General features: G+C 47.5%; 1 protein-coding gene across 2 annotated transcripts in view; it reads left to right on the forward strand.

Annotated features, from left to right (window-relative positions):
* The window catches only part of EIF4H (eukaryotic translation initiation factor 4H), a 24148-nt gene extending 8513 nt beyond the window's left edge, over nt 1-15635 (forward strand). Inside the window, exons 2-7 of one of the 2 annotated variants that reach the window (XM_046666667.1) lie at nt 6408-6595; nt 8599-8663; nt 8750-8846; nt 9149-9208; nt 13317-13454; nt 13740-15635. In XM_046666667.1, coding sequence (XP_046522623.1) covers nt 6408-6595; nt 8599-8663; nt 8750-8846; nt 9149-9208; nt 13317-13454; nt 13740-13876 — 685 coding nt within the window. In that variant the 3' untranslated portion in view covers nt 13877-15635. The remainder of the gene's footprint in view (nt 1-6407; nt 6596-8598; nt 8664-8749; nt 8847-9148; nt 9209-13316; nt 13455-13739) is intronic. The other variant, XM_046666668.1, reaches the window with a different exon arrangement.
* Nucleotides 15636-21173: the final 5538 nt, after the last annotated feature.

Raw genomic sequence — 21173 nt, forward strand, 5'->3', positions numbered from 1 at the left:
AATGGAGAGTAGTGTACATCATACTATGAGTTGGTACTGTTGGGCAATCTTTTCTTAATTATTTGTACAGTTAATATGCAGGTATGTGTATGCATGCATTAAGTCACGATGTAAAATGTATTTCTTGCCATCGTACACAGCCAAAAAACCTTTTTGAAAAACACTTACGTACTTAATTTTTTTTTTTAATTTTTTTGTGAGCAAGATTGGCCCTGAGCTACCATTTGTTGCCAATCTCAAGCAAAAATCCTCCTCAAGCAAAAAGAGGAAGATTGGCAAAAGATGTTAGCTCAGGGCCAGTCTTCCTCTTTTTGCTTGAGGGGCTTGTCGCTGAGCTAACATCTGTGCCAGTCTTCCTCTGTTTTAGGTGGGATGCCACCACAGCGTGGCTTGATGAGCAGTGCTGGGTCTGTCCCCGGGATCCAAACCTGTGAACCCCGGGCCACTGAAGCGGAGTGTGTGAGCTTAACACTGCACCACTGGGCTGGCCCCCCTTAAGTACTTACTTGAAGATGTCATCTAAATACGTGTAACCCCCTCCTGTATTTTAATTTTTTTTCCAAATATGAATGGCCATACTAGTGAAAGAAGTCGTTTGCAATACTAAAGTAGTTGCTAGGCCCGTGACTTCGTTCCTTACACCCCTGTAGGTGTCAGGTGCTATGGTAGTTCTAGTTCTGGGGTTCTGGAGATGAAGCAGTAAACAAGACGGAGTTCCTGCCATTGAACTATTTTGCATTTCCTTTCAAGACTTTATATCTTACAGATGTGATTGAATTATTCAGATGCCATTTATAGCAGAAAAGAGCTTCTTGAAATAGGGCTCATTGACGGATTCCCCATGGACACTGCCCCCAGTGTTTAGCAGAAACTTGCCGAGGCTTTCACCCATGTCCTGTAGTAATGACAGCTTTCAGGGTGAAGGGGTTTGATTCTGAGTGTTGGGTGAAGGCCTGGAAGGATGTGCACGCTCAGCAGGGAGGTCTGCTCGGAAATAAGGTGCCTTTAGTCCAGGTTGCATTGGGCTGGTTTTTAAAAGCCCGAGGTACCACTGAAATGTAATGTGGCATCTTGGATGGGATCCTAGAACAGAAAAAAAGACGTTAGGTACAAACTAAGGAAATCTGAATAAACTGAACTTTAGTTAATAATGTATCAGTGTTGGTTCAGTGATTGTAACCAGTGTATCTTACTAATGTAGGATGTTGTAAGTAGTATAAAATGGTATTTGTGAACTAAGGGTTTGGCTTTTTGATCAAGAGGTTAACCTTTTTTTGATTATTGTCTAGAAATCAGATAGGTTACACATTTTGATCATTACTTCCTTCTTTTTTCTTTTTTTTTTTTCCTGAGGAACATTAGCCCTGAGCTAATAACATCTGTGCCAGTCCTCTTCTACTTTATATGTGGGTCTCTGTCACAGCACAGTTGACAAGTGGTGTAGGTCCAAGCCTGGGATCCAAACCTGCGAAGCCAGGCCACCAAAGCAGAGCACAGCAAACCCAAGCACTAGGCCATGGGACTGGCCCCTCTTTTTTTTTTTTTAAAGCATGTTCAGTGGATTTTGTCTTTGTTGCTTACTTGCATTTTACTCTTATAAAGGCAGTCTTAACTGTGATTTTATGTAGGATCTAGCATAGTGCCACATGCCAATCACTGAATGCTGATAAGTGTTTCTGGATGGCGTATGAAAGACTAGAGTTGTTGATCAGCCCTAATGAAACTATCTCACTTAGCTCCTAGAGGTGACAGAAGGCGAACACCTGATGTTCAGAGACTGAAGAGAGGGTGCCTGCTTTCTAGTCTCTGTATCTGGGCATTGGTCTTGATGTTCTAGGAGTGACAGCAACAGTGCTTAAATTCTGTATGGTTTCTCATGCACCTAGAAATCTTTATAAAATCTTTTCCCAGAAATAACTTGGCATGTGCCCCTCATTTTTCGTTATCTTTTATACTTTGGAAGCAAGTCTTGAGCACTTACTTGTGTCTCTCATCTGCTTACTGGATCTGACCCCAGCCCTGATCGTTGCTGCTCTTTCCCTTACAGTCACCCTCCCTCTTGGCTCCCTTCACTCCCTGGTGTCTTTGCTGCTTCATCTTCTTGGCCGTCGGCATCGTCTTGTTGAGAACTCCGCGCTCTCCCTGTCTGCTGTCTGGAAGCTGGAGTCCGGGCTTCTGTGCGCCGCCGCCGCTGAGGCTGTTTCAGTCCCGTCTCCTGATTTTCTGCGGGCCTTTGCTTGGGGTGTGATTTCTCTTTCCGGTCTAGATGCCCGGAGCCCCTCAGTTGAATTACCAGCTCCTTGAGGATAGGAACTGAGAGTAAGGTTTGTGCCCTCTGTAGTGTGCTCTGCACTTCATGGGCGTGCAGAGCTGTAATTGATTTGGGTGAAGAAAAGTGATTTGTCTGTAGGATTTTGGTCATACTTGGAGTTGAAAGCTGGATTTCTGAACTACTGAGGAATGTACTAAGCTACATTTATTGCTTTAAAACTTTGAGTTATTGTTTTACAAATCAGTAGACTGTCCCCAAGGGACAGAAATGGCGATGAGCAGGGAGGATCAGTGCTCGGTGTCAGGGTCATAGCCTGGAGGTCGCAGCACAGAGCTCCAGGCCGCCGTCCGAGCGGGGAGGGGGCTGCCCCGACCTGCCGCTTCGCCCCTCTGTTTCTGGTTTCACGTCTCTGGCTGCGGGTCCGCCTCCTTCTGCACGGACAGCGTGGCCTCAGGTGTGTTTAGTCTACCCGTAGCAGGGTCAGAATTGTTACTAAACTTTTACAAAGCAGTCAGGCTTTATGAGGTATTTTTATAGTTAATTTTCAACTTCTTTATGAAATAAAGATTCGAAATATGTAGAGAAGAACGGGCCAGAAAGCTGAGGGAGAGGGGATTTGGAAGAGGTCCTGCGCCTGCTGAACTAAGGTGTCAGATGAGTCTTCGTGTGTTATTTTTAACCTGGTTTAGAAAGTGCTTTCAGGTGACACAGCCTATGTATTCAGATAATAGTCCCCTCTAAACTTAAATTAGTGTCATAGGTATCTCACAGGAGTTTTAGCTCAAAGAATTTTCTGACATTTGATTTTTTCATTTGGTCGATAGCAGAATTACCGTTTAATGATGTGCACATGCACTGCATGGGGCTTCTCTCCCTCCCCTTGTGTCTCAGGTTGCTTGCACACTGTAGGCACGTGAGTGCGTGAGGGAGTAAGTTGGAATGTGCTTAAACGGCCCCGGGCCCTGGCCCTGTAGCATCTTCAGTACGCAATGGAAAGCCAAAACGCTTCAGTCCTGAGGGGCTGCTGGCATCAGGTAGGGTGCCTGGTATTCAGGACGGCTTCGATTGTTTGGGAAGGTCTGGAGCAGGCAGCCGCTGGCAGTTCTGTGCGGCCAGGTGGAGTGAGCAAGTTGATGGGCTGGGGGGAGCTGTTTCCACGTCTCTAGCTCTTACAGGACCGCTCGCCTGAACCGGCCCTTCTGTCTTCCCTGAGCCGGAGCTGGCTTCTTAGCCCACCGCCTGCTACTAGTGCTCCCGTCATCCTTCAGCCTTCACCTGGGCAGCAGACTTAGGAGGCTCGCCTGGCTCCTTAGACTTGCTCGGAGGCCAGTCAGGGCCGCTGGCCCTCCCTTTTCAGTCCTGCAGCCAGGACCCTGCTTAAGTTCTCCAGCAAAGGTTTGCTGTGCACTTTCAGCGAGCCTTCCTGCCTCCATTCTCCTGGGTCATCAAATGTTCTCCTGCTGACTTTTCATCTCTTTATTTTCACCTTAAATTTCTCAAAAATCCTTGAAGCTTTTTGCTTTTTTACATATGCACAAGCATACGTGCATGTGTACGTACATGGTTTATCTGTGTTTTCTGTATGCTACTCGGTTGTGAGCTGCTTGAGGGCACGGGACTGTTTTCCACCAGATGGTTATTGTGTTGACTAAATGAATTTAAAGTGTTTTTTATTATAGTTCATCCTCCATGTTGACATTTTTCCAGATGTTTATACTGTATCTTACATATTTAGTGTCCAGACCCAAAGAATATCTTATTGAAAATATTTTAGGTTTATGGTTATTGAGGTGAGAGCAGAAGTGTTGCAAAGAGGGTTGAAATGTAAAATAACTCACATTTGCTAAACTTTGGGAGAGTGGGGAAGTGGGAGCAAGTGGACTACAAGTCGTTTGTAAACCTATTTTTCTGTTAGAACAGAATGCAGGATTTCCTATTGGGAAGTAGCAGAATTCTGAGTTATTAAACTTAAAAGTTTTAGCCATCTAAGAGTTACGTCATGGTGTGGTTCTTCTGCTTTCGAGAAAAGTCCTAAAGAGTGGTACATACTTGCGATATCTGGAATTTATCTCAGGGAATTGTGGAATTTCTTTCGTGGTATTTCTAGCACTGTATAGATTAAAAAATCAAGTGGCTTTCCAAGGCTGCTTAGAAGATTTTCCCTGCAGAAAGGGTGGCTTTGAGCAGATCTTTGATCGTTGTGAGGAGACTCGTTTAGTTTAAATGTTTCTTGAAAAAGAAACACCACCTCCCTCTTCAATTTTTTTTCCCTCTTGTGTTCTGCAAACATTTTATTTTGAAACTTTTCAAACCTACAGTTGAGTTGATAGATAGATACAGTGGGCACTGGTCAATCGGCACGCTTCACGTTTGCTTTATCATGTGTGTTTATGTATGTGCACGCACACGTACCCTTAACGTGGAACCCTTTGAAAATAAATGTCAGCTGTCGTGCCGCTCCACTCCTGAGTCCTCTGTCTCTCCTGAGAACAGGGGCATTCTCCTTCCTGCAGCGCCGTTAGCGCCCGAAGAGCTGTGCCGCTGCTGCACTGATAGCGACACACACCATGTTCACGTTTCTATCGGGGCTTTTTCTTTTATAGCTGTTTGTTCCAGGATCCAAAGATCACATGTAGCATTCGTTCTCGTGTGTCATTTGGCCCCTGCCTTTTTTGTCTTTCATGACTTTGACATATTTGAAGAATCTGTGTCAGAATGGAAGGTACATGATGTTTGTCTGACTATGAGTGATACTTGGTTCAGTTACCTAGTAAAGGTGCTGGTGCTGGACTTGTCCAGTCAGTGGCTCTGGCTTTCTTAGACGAGCCTTGCCTCAGTCCGTAGTTGCGGAGTAGTGATTTCTCATTGCACGATTCCTTCTGCATCTATTAGCTGACATTCTTAGCTCCCCTTCCCGTTCATTCATTTAAATAGACAATGTTTTAGAGCAGTTTCAGGTTCACAGCAAAATTGATGAGAGAGTACAGAGTCCTCACATGCCCAGCCCTCACACATGCACAGGGGCACATGTCCTGCTATCAGTAACCACACTAGAGTAGTACATTTGTTACAGTCTGACCTCCAGTGACAATGTCTTTATCACCCAAAGTCTACAGTTTACATTAGGGTTCACTCTTGGGTTGTACATTCTTTGGGTTTTGACAAATGTATAATGGCCCATCTATTTGTTAATTATCTGTGAACCGTTTTTCACCGCAGTTGTAGATGGCGGTGACAATGGTAGTTGTTAGCCTGCACGTGTATTCTGTGTCAGGCAGTGTGTCTGAAGCACCTTTGCATTTATCATTTCTCAGTAACTCAAGGTCTGTGTCAGTGCTAACCCAGTTTACAAATAAAGCTTAGAGCAGTTGAGTAGCTCCTCAGGGGCACATGGTGGCGTAAGTCTGTGGCAGAGCTGGCTTTTAACCCAGCACCTCTGCAAATTAGCAGTGATATAGTCGAGTCAGGGCCTTGCCTTTGCCGCTTTCTATCTTTGTGATCGTGGACAAGTAAACACCTCTTGTTAGAGCTGAGGAAATGGCATTGAGGTTTAGATGGACCAGTAAGAGGCACCTGAAATTCAAGGACCCGGTGAAGGAGTGGGTGTGGAGTGGAGAGTAGTGTGTGCGTGATACTTGCTGCACACAGTCTCAAAATTTTATTAGAGCGTTCTTAGCCATCATCACACGGTAGCGAGACACGATTGTATTAGGAACGTGTTGGACGTCAGCAGCCTCAGTGACGCCTCCCGAGTACAATGCAGTAGCTCTTGGCGGTCCATTTCCGTGTGCGCACAGTAACAGGGGCGAGGGGCATTTGCTCAGGTTTTAGGATGTAAACACTTTGCAGATGCTAATTCTGAGTCTTAGGAGGATATGTTGCATTCGGATTTGATTTTCCAGGGAAATGTATGTTCACATAGATTCTGTCTTTCCGTGGATATGTCTGTCACCAAAACACAAGGACCTTTTTCATAAACAATATTTTGGACTACTCTAATTTCACGAAGAGGTTACTGTCGTTAGAGTGGAGCGCTTCACCTGGGTGATGTGGCTGAATGGAGGACATTGCCCTTGTCCCTGCTCTGGGGCAGGAACACATGGGTGGACTTGAACCCTGTCTGTTTCCCTCCTAGGTCCCGTGGCAGTGCTGGTGGCCATGGTTCCCGTAGCCAGAAGGAGCTGCCCACAGAGCCCCCCTACACAGCATATGTAGGAAACCTACCTTTTAATACAGTGCAGGGTGACATAGATGCTATCTTTAAGGATCTCAGCATAAGGAGCGTACGGCTAGTCAGAGACAAAGACACAGACAAATTTAAAGGTGAGTTTGGGGGAGTTTTCGTTGTTTATTTTATTGTAAGGGGGAAGGCCTAAGCCAAAATGTGTTAGCGAACCAGAGGGCTCTAATTATGAAAGTGTTTTAATATTTGCCTGGTCCAAGTAGCTGAAAGAAACATACCCCTTTAACTCATAGGCCTTCAGTTCTACTTGGGAAAAAAATGTTTTACACATAATGTGGTTTGTAGAAATATGTGGCAGATACCCAAGTAAATCTGCTGCTTGCCCGACCTATACAGCAGTTCTGCCTCTGCCCCTAAAGGAGTTACCCGGAGAGGGATGAACAGGTGAAACAGGACGTGTCAGATGCGTTTCACCTTGGCTGACTCAGGCATTTTTCTTTAATCTAGTTATTTATTATAAAATCCGAAAGATAACCTAGGAAGTGTTGTCACTAAACATTTTGGACCTTGGAGCATGTGTTTGGGACAGAGTTGGCTCAGATATCAGATAAAGTTAGTGTCTGTAGATTCGTCTCTTCAGGGCACTGGAGCAGAGGACTAAGGCTGAAGAATCAGATGGGCCTTATCCTCTAGCTTTCAGCGTTTCCTGGAGGAAACGTGCTCAGTATTTAAGTGCATGGTGCAAGGTACACGGGCATTTGGTTTACGTTCTTTATCCAGAAGTCTGTCTGAAAAGTACAGAGTGATTTATGGTGGCAGCTGTACAAGAAGCAGACATCTGAGTAGTTCTTTATGTAGGTGGTATTTTTATCATTTCCAAAGTTTTTTGACTTTAGAACCTGAAGGCTTGTGATAGTAAGTGATCAAACAATGAAAACAAATACATTAAGCTTGTGAAAGTAAGTCCCGCCCAAGTTTGCCTCCTAGCAAGTGTTTGGAGTCCACACTTAGGGTGCAGATGTGTGGGTGGAGCCAGCTTTTGGGCTGCATCTGTAGCAGCAAGTCTTAAGGCTTGTCTCAGGATCGTCTTCAGTTCTGGCAGCTCTAGTGTGTGACGTGTGTGACAGGGCTGTTGCTGCCTCTTTGAACTTGGGAGTGGTTTTCTCAGTTCCTCCAAACATTGAATCTACTTAGGGGAGAAGGTAGGGGGAAGGGGATGCAGGCGGGGGCGAGGTGCCCTCTCCAGCTGAGCGGTGCATCCTTTGTGTAGGAGTAGTCAGCAGACAGTGAACAGGAGAAGTCTGGACCCAGGCCTTCGAAGCGCTTGGTGTAGTGGGTTTGAAGGTGAGGTGTACCCATGACGCAGGATGAGGATCGTGGGGTGGCGCCAGGGTGCAGTGGGAGCATGTTGGGGCAGGGGGATGCTTAACCCAGATGTAGACTCCAGGCGGCAAGGAAGGGGCGTGGACTAGAGTGCTGCAGGTAGAGGGAGAAGCTTATTCACAGGTGAGAAGGAAGGTGTGGTTTCCTCTGCCTGGAATCTTCTCTGCTTATGAGCCTGTGTCAGAATCTAGCATCAGGAACACAGGTGTCAGTACTACATGCTTGAACTGAGGCCCTGTGCCTTCTAATTAGCACCCCGAGGAGGTTGCCTTGTTGCTGAGGGTGTATTTTTTAGCTTTGTAAAGTGAATTTTATACCAGCTACCTGAGCAGTAAGTAATAGGCACCTTCAGCCTGTTCCTTTAAAGATGTTCAGTATCGAATTTGAAATTTCTCTTAAAGCCCCAATTAGGTTATATTAAAGCCATTCAGAAGTCAGAACTAACAGTTCTTCAAGGACCCAAGACAGGTTTCAATATTATGGTTAAAATATAGAAGAAGAAAGCTTTATACAAACGCAGCTGCTGCCTCAGTGCTTGTTTGATTAGCACTTTCTGCTAGAATATAACTGAGAGGGAGCAAGGCCAGTCGAGTTCTGGTGATTGAAAAGTAAAACATGCTCCTTCAGGCTCTGCTAGTCTGCTGTCATCTAGATGCAAGGAAGGTGCTCGTTCTGCTCTGGGAAATGGTACAGACAGGGATCCCACCACATCTGTAGCCCAGAAGTCCTTGAGGAAATTGGGGTTTGTTTTCTCTTACAGGATTCTGCTATGTAGAATTTGACGAGGTGGATTCCCTTAAGGAAGCCTTGACATACGATGGTGCAGTAAGTATCTTCAGGATTTCTCTGTCATGTTAATAATGGAATTTTTTTCTTGCCAATACTTAACATTATTTTTCCCTTATTATTAGCTGTTGGGCGATCGGTCGCTTCGTGTGGACATTGCAGAGGGCAGAAAACAAGATAAAGGTGGCTTTGGATTCAGGAAAGGTGGACCAGATGACAGAGGTGACTAGTTCTTCTAAAACTGACCATAAACTTTGCTGTGTTTGCGATTACATAAACTGCCCACTGATTACAGCTCTGAAGGTTACTAGTAGAACTCTCTAACGTGTAAAATTTTAGAAAGAATGGATGATGCTTCTGCAAGCCTGGGTTTTTCAGGGGTTTTTTTCCTGTTGGCAACAAAAACTCTCATAATTTCATTGAACCTCCCATCACATGAGATGTCCGTCTTCCCAGTGAATTTTCCCTGTTTGTGCAGCAAGGTAATGATACGAGCTCAACTTTACCTTTTTGTGTATCCTCAGGAATGGGTGGCTCTCGAGAGTCTAGAGGTGGCTGGGATTCCCGGGATGACTCCAATTCTGGTATCAGTATTTAAAGTATCATTGCTTACCTCTTTCAGCAGCCTTGCTGCTGTCGTACGTTTCTTGTGAGTAGCCCGCCTGGCCGGACTACTCCTAGTTCCTTTCACAAATGACACTTCCCCCTGCGGTACCCAGGCGTGCAGTAGCCTCTGTTAGGACCTGCCTGCGGGGGGAGGACTGGAGCGTTCCACCCTGTGGGCAAGTTCCGCTGACCCCCTTCGCTTTGTCACCTTTCCTTAGCCTGCTGTTCTCACAGGCGTCTCCATCTCGCGCAGTGGTCTTTCTCGGGGGCTAGCCCCTTGGTGGCTCTTGTGTGAATGGCACAAACAGAAGTACTATTACTTCTGGAAATAGTGTGGAGGTTCTAGAAATGCACAGAAAGCCTCATGACTGTGGTTCCTGGTGGCACCCTCGTAGATGGTAAAAGGCAGTCCTGGTGGCCTGTTTTCACCTGAAGGGCATGCCCTCCTATCCCCAGTGGTGGACGTGGCCCACTCTACCGTTCCTGCTCTTAACTTACCCAGGCAGACCAGTAGGTGCCTCCTGGTCTCAACTCAAGGGGCCAGTTTGCACGCCCGGCCTCTGCTTTGAAGGGTTGATCTCCTAAACATTGCTTCATCTCTTTACCTTATTTTTTAATTATATAAGTAATTCATGTAAGTGATAAAACATGTCAGTTGTAATAGAAAGGTAGAAAATGAAAAAACACTCAGTGTCGAGGAGTTGGTAAGTATGGGAAGAATTGGTACAGGGTGTCTTATGAGTCTAAAATTTTTAGAAATTCATTTCCAGTACTGCTTTAGAAAACACTTGACGGCTTGTGTCTGTTGAATAATTTAATTCCTAAAACTCCTATAGCCAATCAGAAACGAGCTTATTCATAAAAGTACAGTATAATCCAGTAAACCTGTAATTTTATGTATAAGCTAGTCTCTGATTGAAACATGCAACAAATGTCTTTTCACAGCCAGTCCAGGTGCAGCAGTTAGTGGCTGCGTGAGCGGTGGCTTTGGACCTGCCAGTTTTGTGTCTCCTAGTGCTATAGAAATAGCACATGGTCTCTTGGCCCCAGAGTTAAGGACGGTCCCACATAACTCGTGCTTTCTACCGTTGGCTTAGCTTGGCCTTTCACTCGGAAGCAGAGACGTAGTGAACGTGGCCAGAGAAGCCGCCTTGCCACCTCAGTTCCACTGTGAACTGGAGTGTCTGAGTGACTCCTGAAACCAGGAGTGCCCACACAGTCGAGTAACGCCTATATGCGTTATTGGTGAAAATAGATCTTTTTTACATTTTAAAAGAATGATGCCGTTTTTTAAATGACACACACTCATTGTAAAAATAAATAAATAATACAGAGAAGAAAGCCAGTAAGAAAGTCCCGCCGTCAGAAATAGCCAGTGTGTGCAACTAAAGTTTGTAAAGAAAAAACAAGATTTCTCATGAACAGTGTGCCTCCTGGAAATGTTATCAAACTTGAATAAAAGATATCTGTTGATGTCAGACCCTCCTCTTCCCTCATGGTCTTCCCATTGCTCGTATCCTAAGAGACTTTGACATGAGGCTGCCACTTGATGTTCATGTGCCCTGGTTATTTCCTCTGCCAGCCTTTGTCTCGCGCCCCTGGACGAAGCAGCAGTCAACGTTTACCTGCCTTGTCAACATGGGTGCAAGCCGTTTGTTTTATGCTAAACACTGGGAGCAAAAAGTATTTACTTTCAGGGGCTGGCCCGGTGGCCTAGTGGTTAAGTTCTCACACTCTGCTTTGGTGGCCCAGGGTTCGAAGGCTTGGATCCCAGGCGTGGACCGAGCACCACTCCTCAAGCTATGCTGTGGCAGCATGCTACATAAAGTAGAGGAAGATTGGCACAGACGTTAGCTCAGCAACAATCTTCCTCACCAACAGAAAAAAATTATTTACTCCCCTATTAAAGGAGAGTAACTTTCCTTCTGTACTCACAGGGAAAGGTACACTTCACAGCTTGGTTGAGGAAAATATCAGGTTAGATGTCTGAATACTAATTAAGCTTGTTTAGTGCACAGTAGAAGCTCTGCTTGTTAAAGAAGGACTTTGTAAGGAACCTTGTACTTGACTGTGTGCATCCAGGTGTGTTCTCCCCCAAAGCCATGCTCCTGTTGGTCTAAATCTTTTTAGAGTTATTTTCATTCCTTGCTTTGTTAAAATTGATGTTGTTCAGCTCAGTCTCTGAACTGGGTTTCAGATAACTTGATTTCCAAATTCCTGGACACCTCTGAAGAACAGAAAAATTCGCCACTGTAGATAGAGTTGATTCTCCATCTTTCCGGCGGTTAGGTTCTGTCGGATCATTAGGAGCACAGAATTAGTGAATAGTGAACCGCTGCTCCTGGGGGACGTGAGGGCAGGTTCCTCTGAGCCTCTGGTTGCAATATTTTTGTCAACCAGTCAGTACATGACCTTGTGCACTGTGTTTCTGTTTTAAAGACGCTTTATGTGAAATATATTGTTGATTGATTAACAGTGAGCTCGTGGCCAGCAGCTCTCTAACTCTGTCTGAAGGAAGCTCCTCCTCTCACACACACTGTCCATCAGGCACATGGCAGCCCTCCTGCACCCTGGGACACTAGGCAGCTCCCGAGCGCTGTGGGTGCCCTTTTTTTTTTTTCTTTCCTTTTTTTAAGGAAGATTAGCTCTGAGCTAACTACTGCCCATCTTCCTCCACTTTATACGTGGGACGCCTGCCACAGCATGGCTTGCCAAGTGGTGCCATGTCCACACCTGGGATCCAAACCGGCAAACCCCGGGCCTCCGAAGCGAAACATGAGCACTTGACCGCTGCACCACCAGGCTGGCCCCTGTGGGTGCCCTTTTAAGCAGAGGAATCACCAGCAGAAAGCATAAGAGAGCAGACACCTGGCACGCAGTAGATTGGGAACAGGGTGCTTGTTTCACACCGGACAAGCTGAAGCAGGAAGGCAGGGTGTGGTCTGGTTGGACCTCAGCTGGGAACACGTGTGGCAGGAGGCTCGGCTCTTGTGCAGCTCTCCACATCCAGCAAAAGCGCGGCCGGTGCTGGTTGGGGTGACAAACAAATTTAGTGAGTGGACTAATTTATAAATAGAAAATCTGTGAGTAATGGGCATCGGCTACATAGAGAAGAATATTCCTCAGACTCAGGATTCTCCCTAAAGATACGTTCCTACAAAGCTTTGAGCAGCGGCACCATCCTTGGAGTGAGTAAAGTTGTCACTCTTGGGAGCTTAAATGGGGTGAGCTCATTTGTTTAATTGTAATCGTATTTCTTAAAGTTTTTACTGAAAGTTAACTCTAACTTCAATAAACTATACTGTTAAAAGGTTAATTAGCTTAAACGCCCCCTCAATGAAAGATCTTCAGTTAAATACAGAACTAAATAAGGCGTAAGCTTCTTAAAATGAAGCCCATGGAGAAAATATTTTTCCTTCTGCACACTGAGGACACTGGCACTTCCTCTTAAGGAGTCTAGATGAGGTGCGCTGTGCTTCTGGTGGTCACTGTGATGCAGACACACATGCACAGGGCAGGGGGGCGGGGTGCAGGCTGGGGCGTGGCGCTCTGCGCCTCCCCATGCCCCGAGCTGGGAGGGCCGCGCTCGCATAACTTCCTTCTTTACCACACAGGTGCTTTGCTTTTAGACTGACCCACACCAGAGACACAACAGAAACAGAAAAATGGGGAGTGTCACCCAGAGGTGACGTCGTATTTGTATTTCTTCATATCTAGCTTTTTCTTGTGATCTTGCATCTAAATTTCAGGTCTTTTTAATAACGTTATAGGTTTATATTAGAAAACAGAATAAAATGTGCTTTGAGGATTTTTTTTGTTTTGTTTTAAGCCATATTAGAATGTGTCTTCTAGCTCATTTTCGTTTCCTCGCCTAAGATTCTTTTTTATTTAAAAAGTCTCTTAGCACTGAAATTACCCAGCAGATTCACATTTGGACTCCTTTTCGATGCGCTTTATTTTGGAAAAACTTCCAATGCTGGACAGACTAAAGAATTTAGAATTAAACTCAAACAATTCACACAGGCTCTGTAATCAGCTTTGTGATCGTCGTTTAGAAAGTAACTCAGCATCCTCTTCCTTCTTCAGCCTTCAGGGATGACTTCCTAGGCGGCAGGGGGGGGAGTCGCCCAGGTGACCGGCGAACGGGCCCCCCAATGGGGAGTCGCTTCAGAGATGGCCCTCCCCTTCGAGGCTCCGGCATGGATTTCAGAGAACCAACAGAAGGTATGGCAGTGACTTGTGAGTGGAGGGCGTCTTTCCGTGGCCCGTGGGCTCCGCCCCGCAGCGTTCGCCGCCTTAGGCCATTGCTCGGTTGGCCGGTAGACCCCCCGCTTGGGCTGACTAGTAGGTTTCCCTTTATTCGGGTGTCTGGGGATGCAGTGGTTCTTCAGGGCTATTAATTTTTTAGAAATTTAACCTGGGTTGTAGAGATCAGCATCAGTTTGGTCGTTTTCCCCGGGTGGGGACTGGGATCCGTTCTTTATAAGCCGTGTTTTTTGCCTCCTCCAGAGGAAAGAGCACAGAGACCACGGCTCCAGCTTAAACCTCGCACAGTTGCAACGCCGCTCAATCAAGTAGCCAACCCCAACTCCGCCATCTTCGGGGGCGCCCGGCCCAGGGAGGAGGTCCAGAAGGAGCAGGAATGAGCTGCCGTCGGGAGGGAGTGGGGCGTGGGCGCGCAGAGCGAGACCACGGCTGGCGGCCTCCGCACCAGCAGCCCTGCGGTCACCGCTCCTGCGCCTGCCCTCTGTCCTCCTTTCTTCCAGCGGAAACACAGCTTGTGAGCGCATGTCAGCAGTGAACAAGTGGTTTTTAGCACATCCTCGCCTTTGCTGTCTAGTGCCTGTTCCGTGCTTTTTTTTCCTTCTGCCACTCCTTGCCCATTTCCCTTCTGTCCTTTTTTCTGTTTTGCTCCTCCTTTCCTTCCAGCGCACGAGTGTCTCTGGCGCAGCGAAGGCGCCACCGTGTGGGAGCTCCTTGGATCGAGGCGCTGCTTCGTGCTCTCCTTTGCTTCCTCTTTACTTTAGACGCACTGGCCAGGTCCAGTCGTTGCCTTTGGTTTGCTCAGTGCTTCTCTCCCGACCTGCATGTTGAGTTCTGTATTGCTGTGGCTTCCGAGAACAAACCAGAGGAGAAGTCACAGACTGGAGAGTCTCGTTTGTACTCAGCTGTGATGAACATCCAGAATTTGAGACACCTTGTTTTCAAAGCAAGGATAAAAGATGTGTTGATCCTCGCAGATTCCTTCCTGTCCCTCTTTATAGGTAGTCCTGTCTCTTACCCCCTCCCCACGTGGGTGATTCGGGCAGAACAGGCTCACCTTTCACACATGAAACCTGAGGGAAGAGGGAGGTGGAAGGTTGGCGCGGCATTCCCAGGGAGGGTCCCCAGGTTTCATTAGTGCTCTTTCACAGCCGTGTCCAAACTCGTTCCCTCTTTGAAACCGCTGTGTTAGAGGCTGGATCTAGCGAACAGCTGTCTGGTTTCCTTTCCACTGGGCAGAGGTGCTGCGGGGACAGAGGGTGTGGGCGGAGAGCCGCGCCAAGCCTGCTGGGTAGTGCAGACACTGCTCTTGTCCACGCCCCTGTGGCTTGTGTTCAGCATCTCTCCCTGTGTTTATCTGTTCCTGATAGAAGGAACAGAATGAGATGCGTGCTTCTCGCCCTCCCTTAATTTCATGATGAAAATGGACCTAGAAACTGGCACTTTACTCTGTTTCACTTCATGAATTGAGAATGTTACTATGCAGAGCTGCCAAGAATCATAAGATAACTGGTAGGTGGCTGTGCGGCATGAGGGCTCCCCCTTGGGGCAGTTTCTTGTTCCCACGTACAGTGTTCAGCAGTTCAGGGCTAGGGGCTGGGCACCTATGTGAGAACAGATGAAAGTTTTTAGCACCGAGTCCAGTCTGTCCCATTGGGAGCAATTTGGAGTGGGCTGGCCGCTTAGAGCCCTCCCCCGCGTGCGTGGAGGCCGAGGGCAGCCTGCCCGCGGCGCAGTGTGCTCCGGTTGTAATTTGTCACCAGCTGGCACCCTTGGCTTCTCTTACTTTGTCTGTTATGAGGTCTCAGCAATTCACAGAACTCTCCCTCCTTTCCTGCTTCCACCTGTCACCTTTGCTTCTGAAATAAGAACCATTTGTGTAACACCAGTACTTAACTTAAGAAAGACATGCATTCTGTGGTCGTAATCAGACGATGCTCTCAGATGACCTACTCACATCTTCAGTGTGGAAAGATTAAGAACAACACAAGTTCCTCTCAACTTCTGGGCAATCCAGTTGACTTTTAAATGTAAGAATGGAATTCCAAACACTTAACACATTCAGCTATATGACAGAAAGTAAATCTATGGATATGGTATTTTGTGAATGATCTTTTAAATAAAAGAAAACCTTACGTAATATTTAATGCTTGTCTTTATTTTTTATTTCTTTTTAGCTGCTCGTGAAAAAAACAAGTTTGAATTTGGAGAGCAGTGTCCACATTTAGCAGGTGTACTGTGATTTAAAAGCATCTCGCTCTTCAAAGTTACAGGATTGGTGAAATTATTCTAAAAGCTAGTGATGGTTAGAAATAGGATGCCAATTTTTTTCCTGTATTTTTCCCCCTTATTTCCTAAAAATAATTTTCCTAACGGAAACCTTCGCTACAACGTGATCCTAGCTTCTGGTTGGATATGGGGACTTTTTTCCCTTGGATGAAGGAACTCAGGTATTTTGTGCAGCATGCGCCTGCTTTAACAGCTGCTGATTTTAGAAGAAATTCTGGGTGCCCATCCTGACAGTGATGGGTGCCGCTTTGTGGCAAGCAGCTCGTGTGTTCTCGGAGGTGCTGCTGTGTCGCTGGGTGGGGTTATGCCCAGTGGGTAAGGGGCAGAGCTTTGAGCCATGTTGGGAGAGGCCTGGATGGCGGGGAGCGCGGCTGTGCAGACCCGGCACCGTGCAGAAGTGCCTGCACGGAGGACCTCGACTGCGGCTTAACCTGGACACGAGGTGGGGAGCTGGGTGCTGTGCCAGCGAGTGCGGGGGGACTCCCCGAGCAGGAGTGTGGAGGAGAGGACCGGATGCCTGCCAGTGTTTTCTTTAAGGGGACAGTCCCCGAGACTGAAAACCCTCTGCCCTAAGCTGGGGAGCTGGGCCTTGGTCTCCTGGAGGGATTTCCACAGGCTGGTGGCCAGAGACTCGGAATCCAGTTCTGAGACTTCTCTCCCAGGGTCCTTTGGGTTCCATCTTGGAAGGGTGTGTGGAATGTGCAGACCCTTGAAGGAGTCACCCAGGTCTCCCAGGAGTTCAGAAGTTTCTGCGGATTGACATGTCTCCTGTGCAGCTGTGCAGCCTTCCTGCCTCCCCTGATGTCACTGTAACTTCATAAGGGAGGGTTCTCCTAAGCTCCTGTTCCCTTGCCGTGTGACAGTAAATATTATAGAAAGTGTTCTGGGAGCTGCCTCCCATCCATAAGTAAGTAAAGGAAACGAGTGAAGAGAGGAGGGTATGTCTTCTCAAATAAGCACCTAAATAAATAGGGTCATTTTCATAAAAGGTAGCACCAACTGTGTCAATGTTCCAGAGAGCGGTGTAGACAGATAGCTGGTGCCTGGTTTCTCTCTGCTACTCCTGAACTGGCTTGAGAGAGGGCAAAAATGGAGTGCCAAGTGAGTTCTTGTACTAAGGGACTCAGGTTCCTAAGAATGTCCTTACCCTGGAGTCCATATTGTCAGGGGCCAGATTGCTTCCCCAGGACCTAGGAGAGGAAGCTTCCACAGCAGACTTTCAGAAGCCTGGGTTCCCACCATGTCTCAGATGTCTCGTTTCTCTAGGGAGGTCTGAGTGAGCAGGAGGCAGAAAGGGAAGAGGTCAGGAGGGGGGCGTTTGTGTGATGGAGGAAAGTGTTGGAACTGTCACTGGCATCCGCTTCCTGTTCGTGATTTCAAAGCAGTAGCCTGGTTTCTTGGTGGAGGAGATTATGTGGTAGAAGTTTAGTCTAGAACAAGAAGCACTAATTAGCTCAACATGTAATGCCGCTCCGGCTTGAGACTCACCAGAAACAGCATTTCTTTGCAGTGCTCTGTGGCCTCGAGGTCCGTGGGCCTGTGTTTGCAGCAGCCTGGCACTCAGCACTTTTCCCGAGTCACACTTCCTTGATTCCCCTGGGGCCTCTGCTCAAATTCCAGATGGCCATCAGGTCACGCAGGGTCACACACAGGCAGGGCTCGCTCTGCAGTGACGAGTGCAGTCGTGCAGGGGCTTCGGGGTCGAGGGGAGAGGGCTGGGCCTCCAGTGGGACCCCTCGCCAGTGCTCTCAGGGAAGTCAGGAGGGGAGGCGGGCAGGCGGGCGCTGCATCCAGGGCTTTAAAGGACCTTCAGTCCAGGACAGCAGGGCATGTGCGTGTCACATCATCGTCGCCCGCTCTGCCCTCCCCTCCCCGGATGGTTTGCCCGGTGTAGGGTGGCGAAACAGCCAACAACGTCCCCCTGGGGGGACTGCACAGGCGGCGGGCTGCTGGGGCCGGGCTCCTTATGCTCTGTGAAGCAGCGGCTGGCCCAGGCCTGGCCACACATCCTTTATTGGTGAGGAGCTGTGCCCTATCTTTAGTGTTTTCTTGACCAACCTTTAACAACGTTGAGCTGTTTCAGTTACTTTCTCACTTGTGTGATGTTAATGGGCTTAGAAACACATCCAGTATCTCAGAATCTTCCTTTTCCAATTTTTTCTCGTGAAAATGAACCAAAATAATGAAGTCTATGTACTTAATTATAACCTACCACTCATCTCTTCCCCCATAACTGCACTATGTTAAATGTACAAAGAAAAGCAGACCATTCCACGGTGGCAGGCTCCCTGGCATTCAGTTTGGGCGCGAGAAAGAATTTGTTTCCTGTACCCGTTCTTCTAGCTGAGAGACACGATGTAAATGTTAGTAAAATCATGACTGGCCTCGAAGTTGGGAGAGCAGATCAAAGCAGCTTTTCAGCAGCCCAGAGATTCTATAAATAGTACAAGCTTCTTTGTGCTATTGTTAGAAGTCTTTCTCCTATGTACTATACTCTTGAAATTAAGAATATGCTCACTAGATTTAGAAAGTACTTTATCACAACATAAGCGAAATGCAAAAAGTTACAAACTAAAGAAAGACGAGTCCGTCAAGAATTCCTGCAAATTGGTAAGAGAAATAGAAAGCTAAGCAAAATATTAAGTATTGCATAGAAGAGGAACTATGGCCAAAAAATGACGTTCTTCCTCGTTAGCAATCAAGGAATTCTAAGTCAAGACTGCAGAGAAATAAAACACTATTTCACACGCATTCAAATGGCAAAAATCAAGAAGCCTGTTAAACCAGTTGCTGGAGAGTTTGTGCATCTCGGGTCTTAGAGGTGGGAGAGTGGATAGGCACAGCCACTCTGGAAGTTTAACTTGAAATTAGCAATAACTTGAAAATGGAATGTTCCCGTACTCTGGAGCCCAGTGGTTCCCCTCCCAGGTACGGACCCAGGAGAACCGACAGTCACAGCAGCAAAAACTGTTCAGAGTGGAAAGCTGTACAGCCATCTAAAGGAATGAACTACAGCCACACACAGCAATGTGTGTGGACCACAGCAACATGGTGGGTGGAAAATGAGTCCCGAATGCTTACAGACAGCAGGATGCCTTTTCTTACACATAAAACACTTTGGGTGCCGGCCCTGTGGCCGAGTGGTTAAGTTCACATGCTCCGCTTCGGCGGCCCAGGGTTTCGCCGGTTCGGATCCTGGGTGCAGACATGGCACCGCTCGTCAAGCCGTGCTGAGGCAACACCCCGCATGCCAAAACTAGAAGGACCCACAACTAAAAATATACAACTGTGTACTGGGGGGCTTTGGGGAGAGAAGAAAAATAAAATTTAAAAAAAAAAACTTTAGAAATACATGTAGGTGACAAAAAACAAAATAAAAAGATGCTACTTAGGTTGGGGGAAGCGGGAAACTGGGGGAATATTCTAGGTTCCGTTGGGTGGTGGGCTCACGACCAAAGATAAGTGTTGTGGGTGGCTGGGGATGAGGGGAGAGTGGTGCTCCTTTGCACCTAGGAGTTGGGGGTGGCAGTCAGACGACATAGACGACTCCAGGGGCTTCTAGAAGGTTGTATACACTTTGAAGATGCCTTTTTCCTTTTTTTTTTAAATTAATCTTCTCCCCCCAGTATATAGTTGTATATTTTGGTTGTGGGTCCTTCTAGTTGTGGCATGTGGGATGCCGCCTCAGCATGGCCTGATGAGCGGTGCCATGTCCGCACCCAGGATCCGAACTGGTGAAAATCTAGGCCGCTGAAGCGGAGCATGCGAACTTAACCACTCAGCCATGGGGTGGCCCCAAGATGCCTTTTTCTGCAGAAAAGCCATAGCTTCCTCTCAGCCTTGGAACTGGTTATTTCTCAGAGCTGTTGCATTTCTACCCAGGCATCTTGCTTCTGGAACAAACATGCTCACAACTGTTACTCAGCTGTGAACCAAGCAGCCGAATGGCCCTGTGGGAGTGACGACAAAATTTTGGAAATAGATGGCAGTGATGACCGTTCAACGTTATGAATGTAATTAATGCCAGCAAATTGCTCAATTAAAAATGGTTAAAATGGTACATTTTAAGTTACACATATTTTGTCACAACTTTAAAAAAATTATGTAAGACACCAAAAACCATTGAATTGTAAAAAAAAAAAAAAACCCTTAGTGCACTAGAATTTATACAACTGGACTTTAAAAACTGTCTAGCTTTTTGTTTTGGGGGGTTTTTTTGGTGAGCAAGATTGGTCCTGAGCTAACACCTATTGCCAATCTTCCTCTCTTGCTTGACAAAGAGTGGCCCTGAGGTGGCATCTGGGCCAGTCTCCCTCCATTTTGTATGTGGGATGCCACCAGAGCATGGCTTCACGTACGTCTACACCTGGGATCTGAACCCATGAACCTGGGCCACCAAAGCAGAGTGCACCACCTTAGCCACTACACCAGCAGGCCAGCCCCAACTGTCTAGTTTTTTAACGCTTATTTTCTAGTTCACAATGGAATGCTTTATAGATAAAAGAGAACTTGGAGGAATTTGAGAATTGCCTGGAAAGGGGGCAGGGTCCTCCTTCCACTCAGGTCCAAAGAGGGTCTTCGGATGGACAGGCCTCTGATTTTGTTGACAGAAAACAGGCTCAGAGAGGGTCCTGAAGGGCTCCTAGGTCCCCTGTGGATTGACCTTGAGACTTTGCCAGTGGTCAGAGGTCACTTGTCCAGCACCTGCCGTTGCTGGGCCCGGGACGGAAGCCGGGAGTGTGGAGATGCTCCATTCCCATTGGACGTGATGGGGCTTCTGTCCGTCCCGTGGGCAGGAAATGCCAGGCAGGCCCGTAGTCCGGGTCTGGATGGAAACTGACTCAGGCTTGTCCCTGTAGTGTGAGGAGGGGCCAGGCAGGTGGTCCTAGCGGAGCAGGGCTGCTGGTGCACACCCATGGATGTCCCTGCTCACAGGTGGTGGGGAGACAACAGGTTTTGGGGTCTGGGTTCAAATCCAGCTCCATGAGCCTCCAGTCGTCTCAGCAGTGTCAGAAAACTAATGTCCAGCTGGTGAGAGTTACCATGGGAATCACGTGTCGCATTTTGCCCAGCATGGAACAAGGGAGCACGGCGCTGACCGCACCACACAGGTCTGGGAGTCAGACGGGGTGAGCCTTAGACCTGGTCCCACTACCTACGAGGACAGAGACAAGCTCCCGGCCCTGACGGCCCCGGGATTTCCCCAAGCTTCCAGTCCATGTGCTACCCTTCTCTCCCACAGGGTGGCAGCACCGGGCAGCCCAGGACCCTGGTTTCTGTTTCAGTTCCGCTCGGCCTCCTGTCTGTGCTGCCACCCACGCCTAGCCCTGGCTGTGCTGGGCCACCGGATGGGGCTGAAGAGAAACCCAGTCCCAGGCCAACAGCGGCCCC

Source organism: Equus quagga, chromosome 7, assembly GCF_021613505.1.
Source record: "Equus quagga isolate Etosha38 chromosome 7, UCLA_HA_Equagga_1.0, whole genome shotgun sequence".
Taxonomy (NCBI): Eukaryota; Metazoa; Chordata; class Mammalia; order Perissodactyla; family Equidae; genus Equus; species Equus quagga.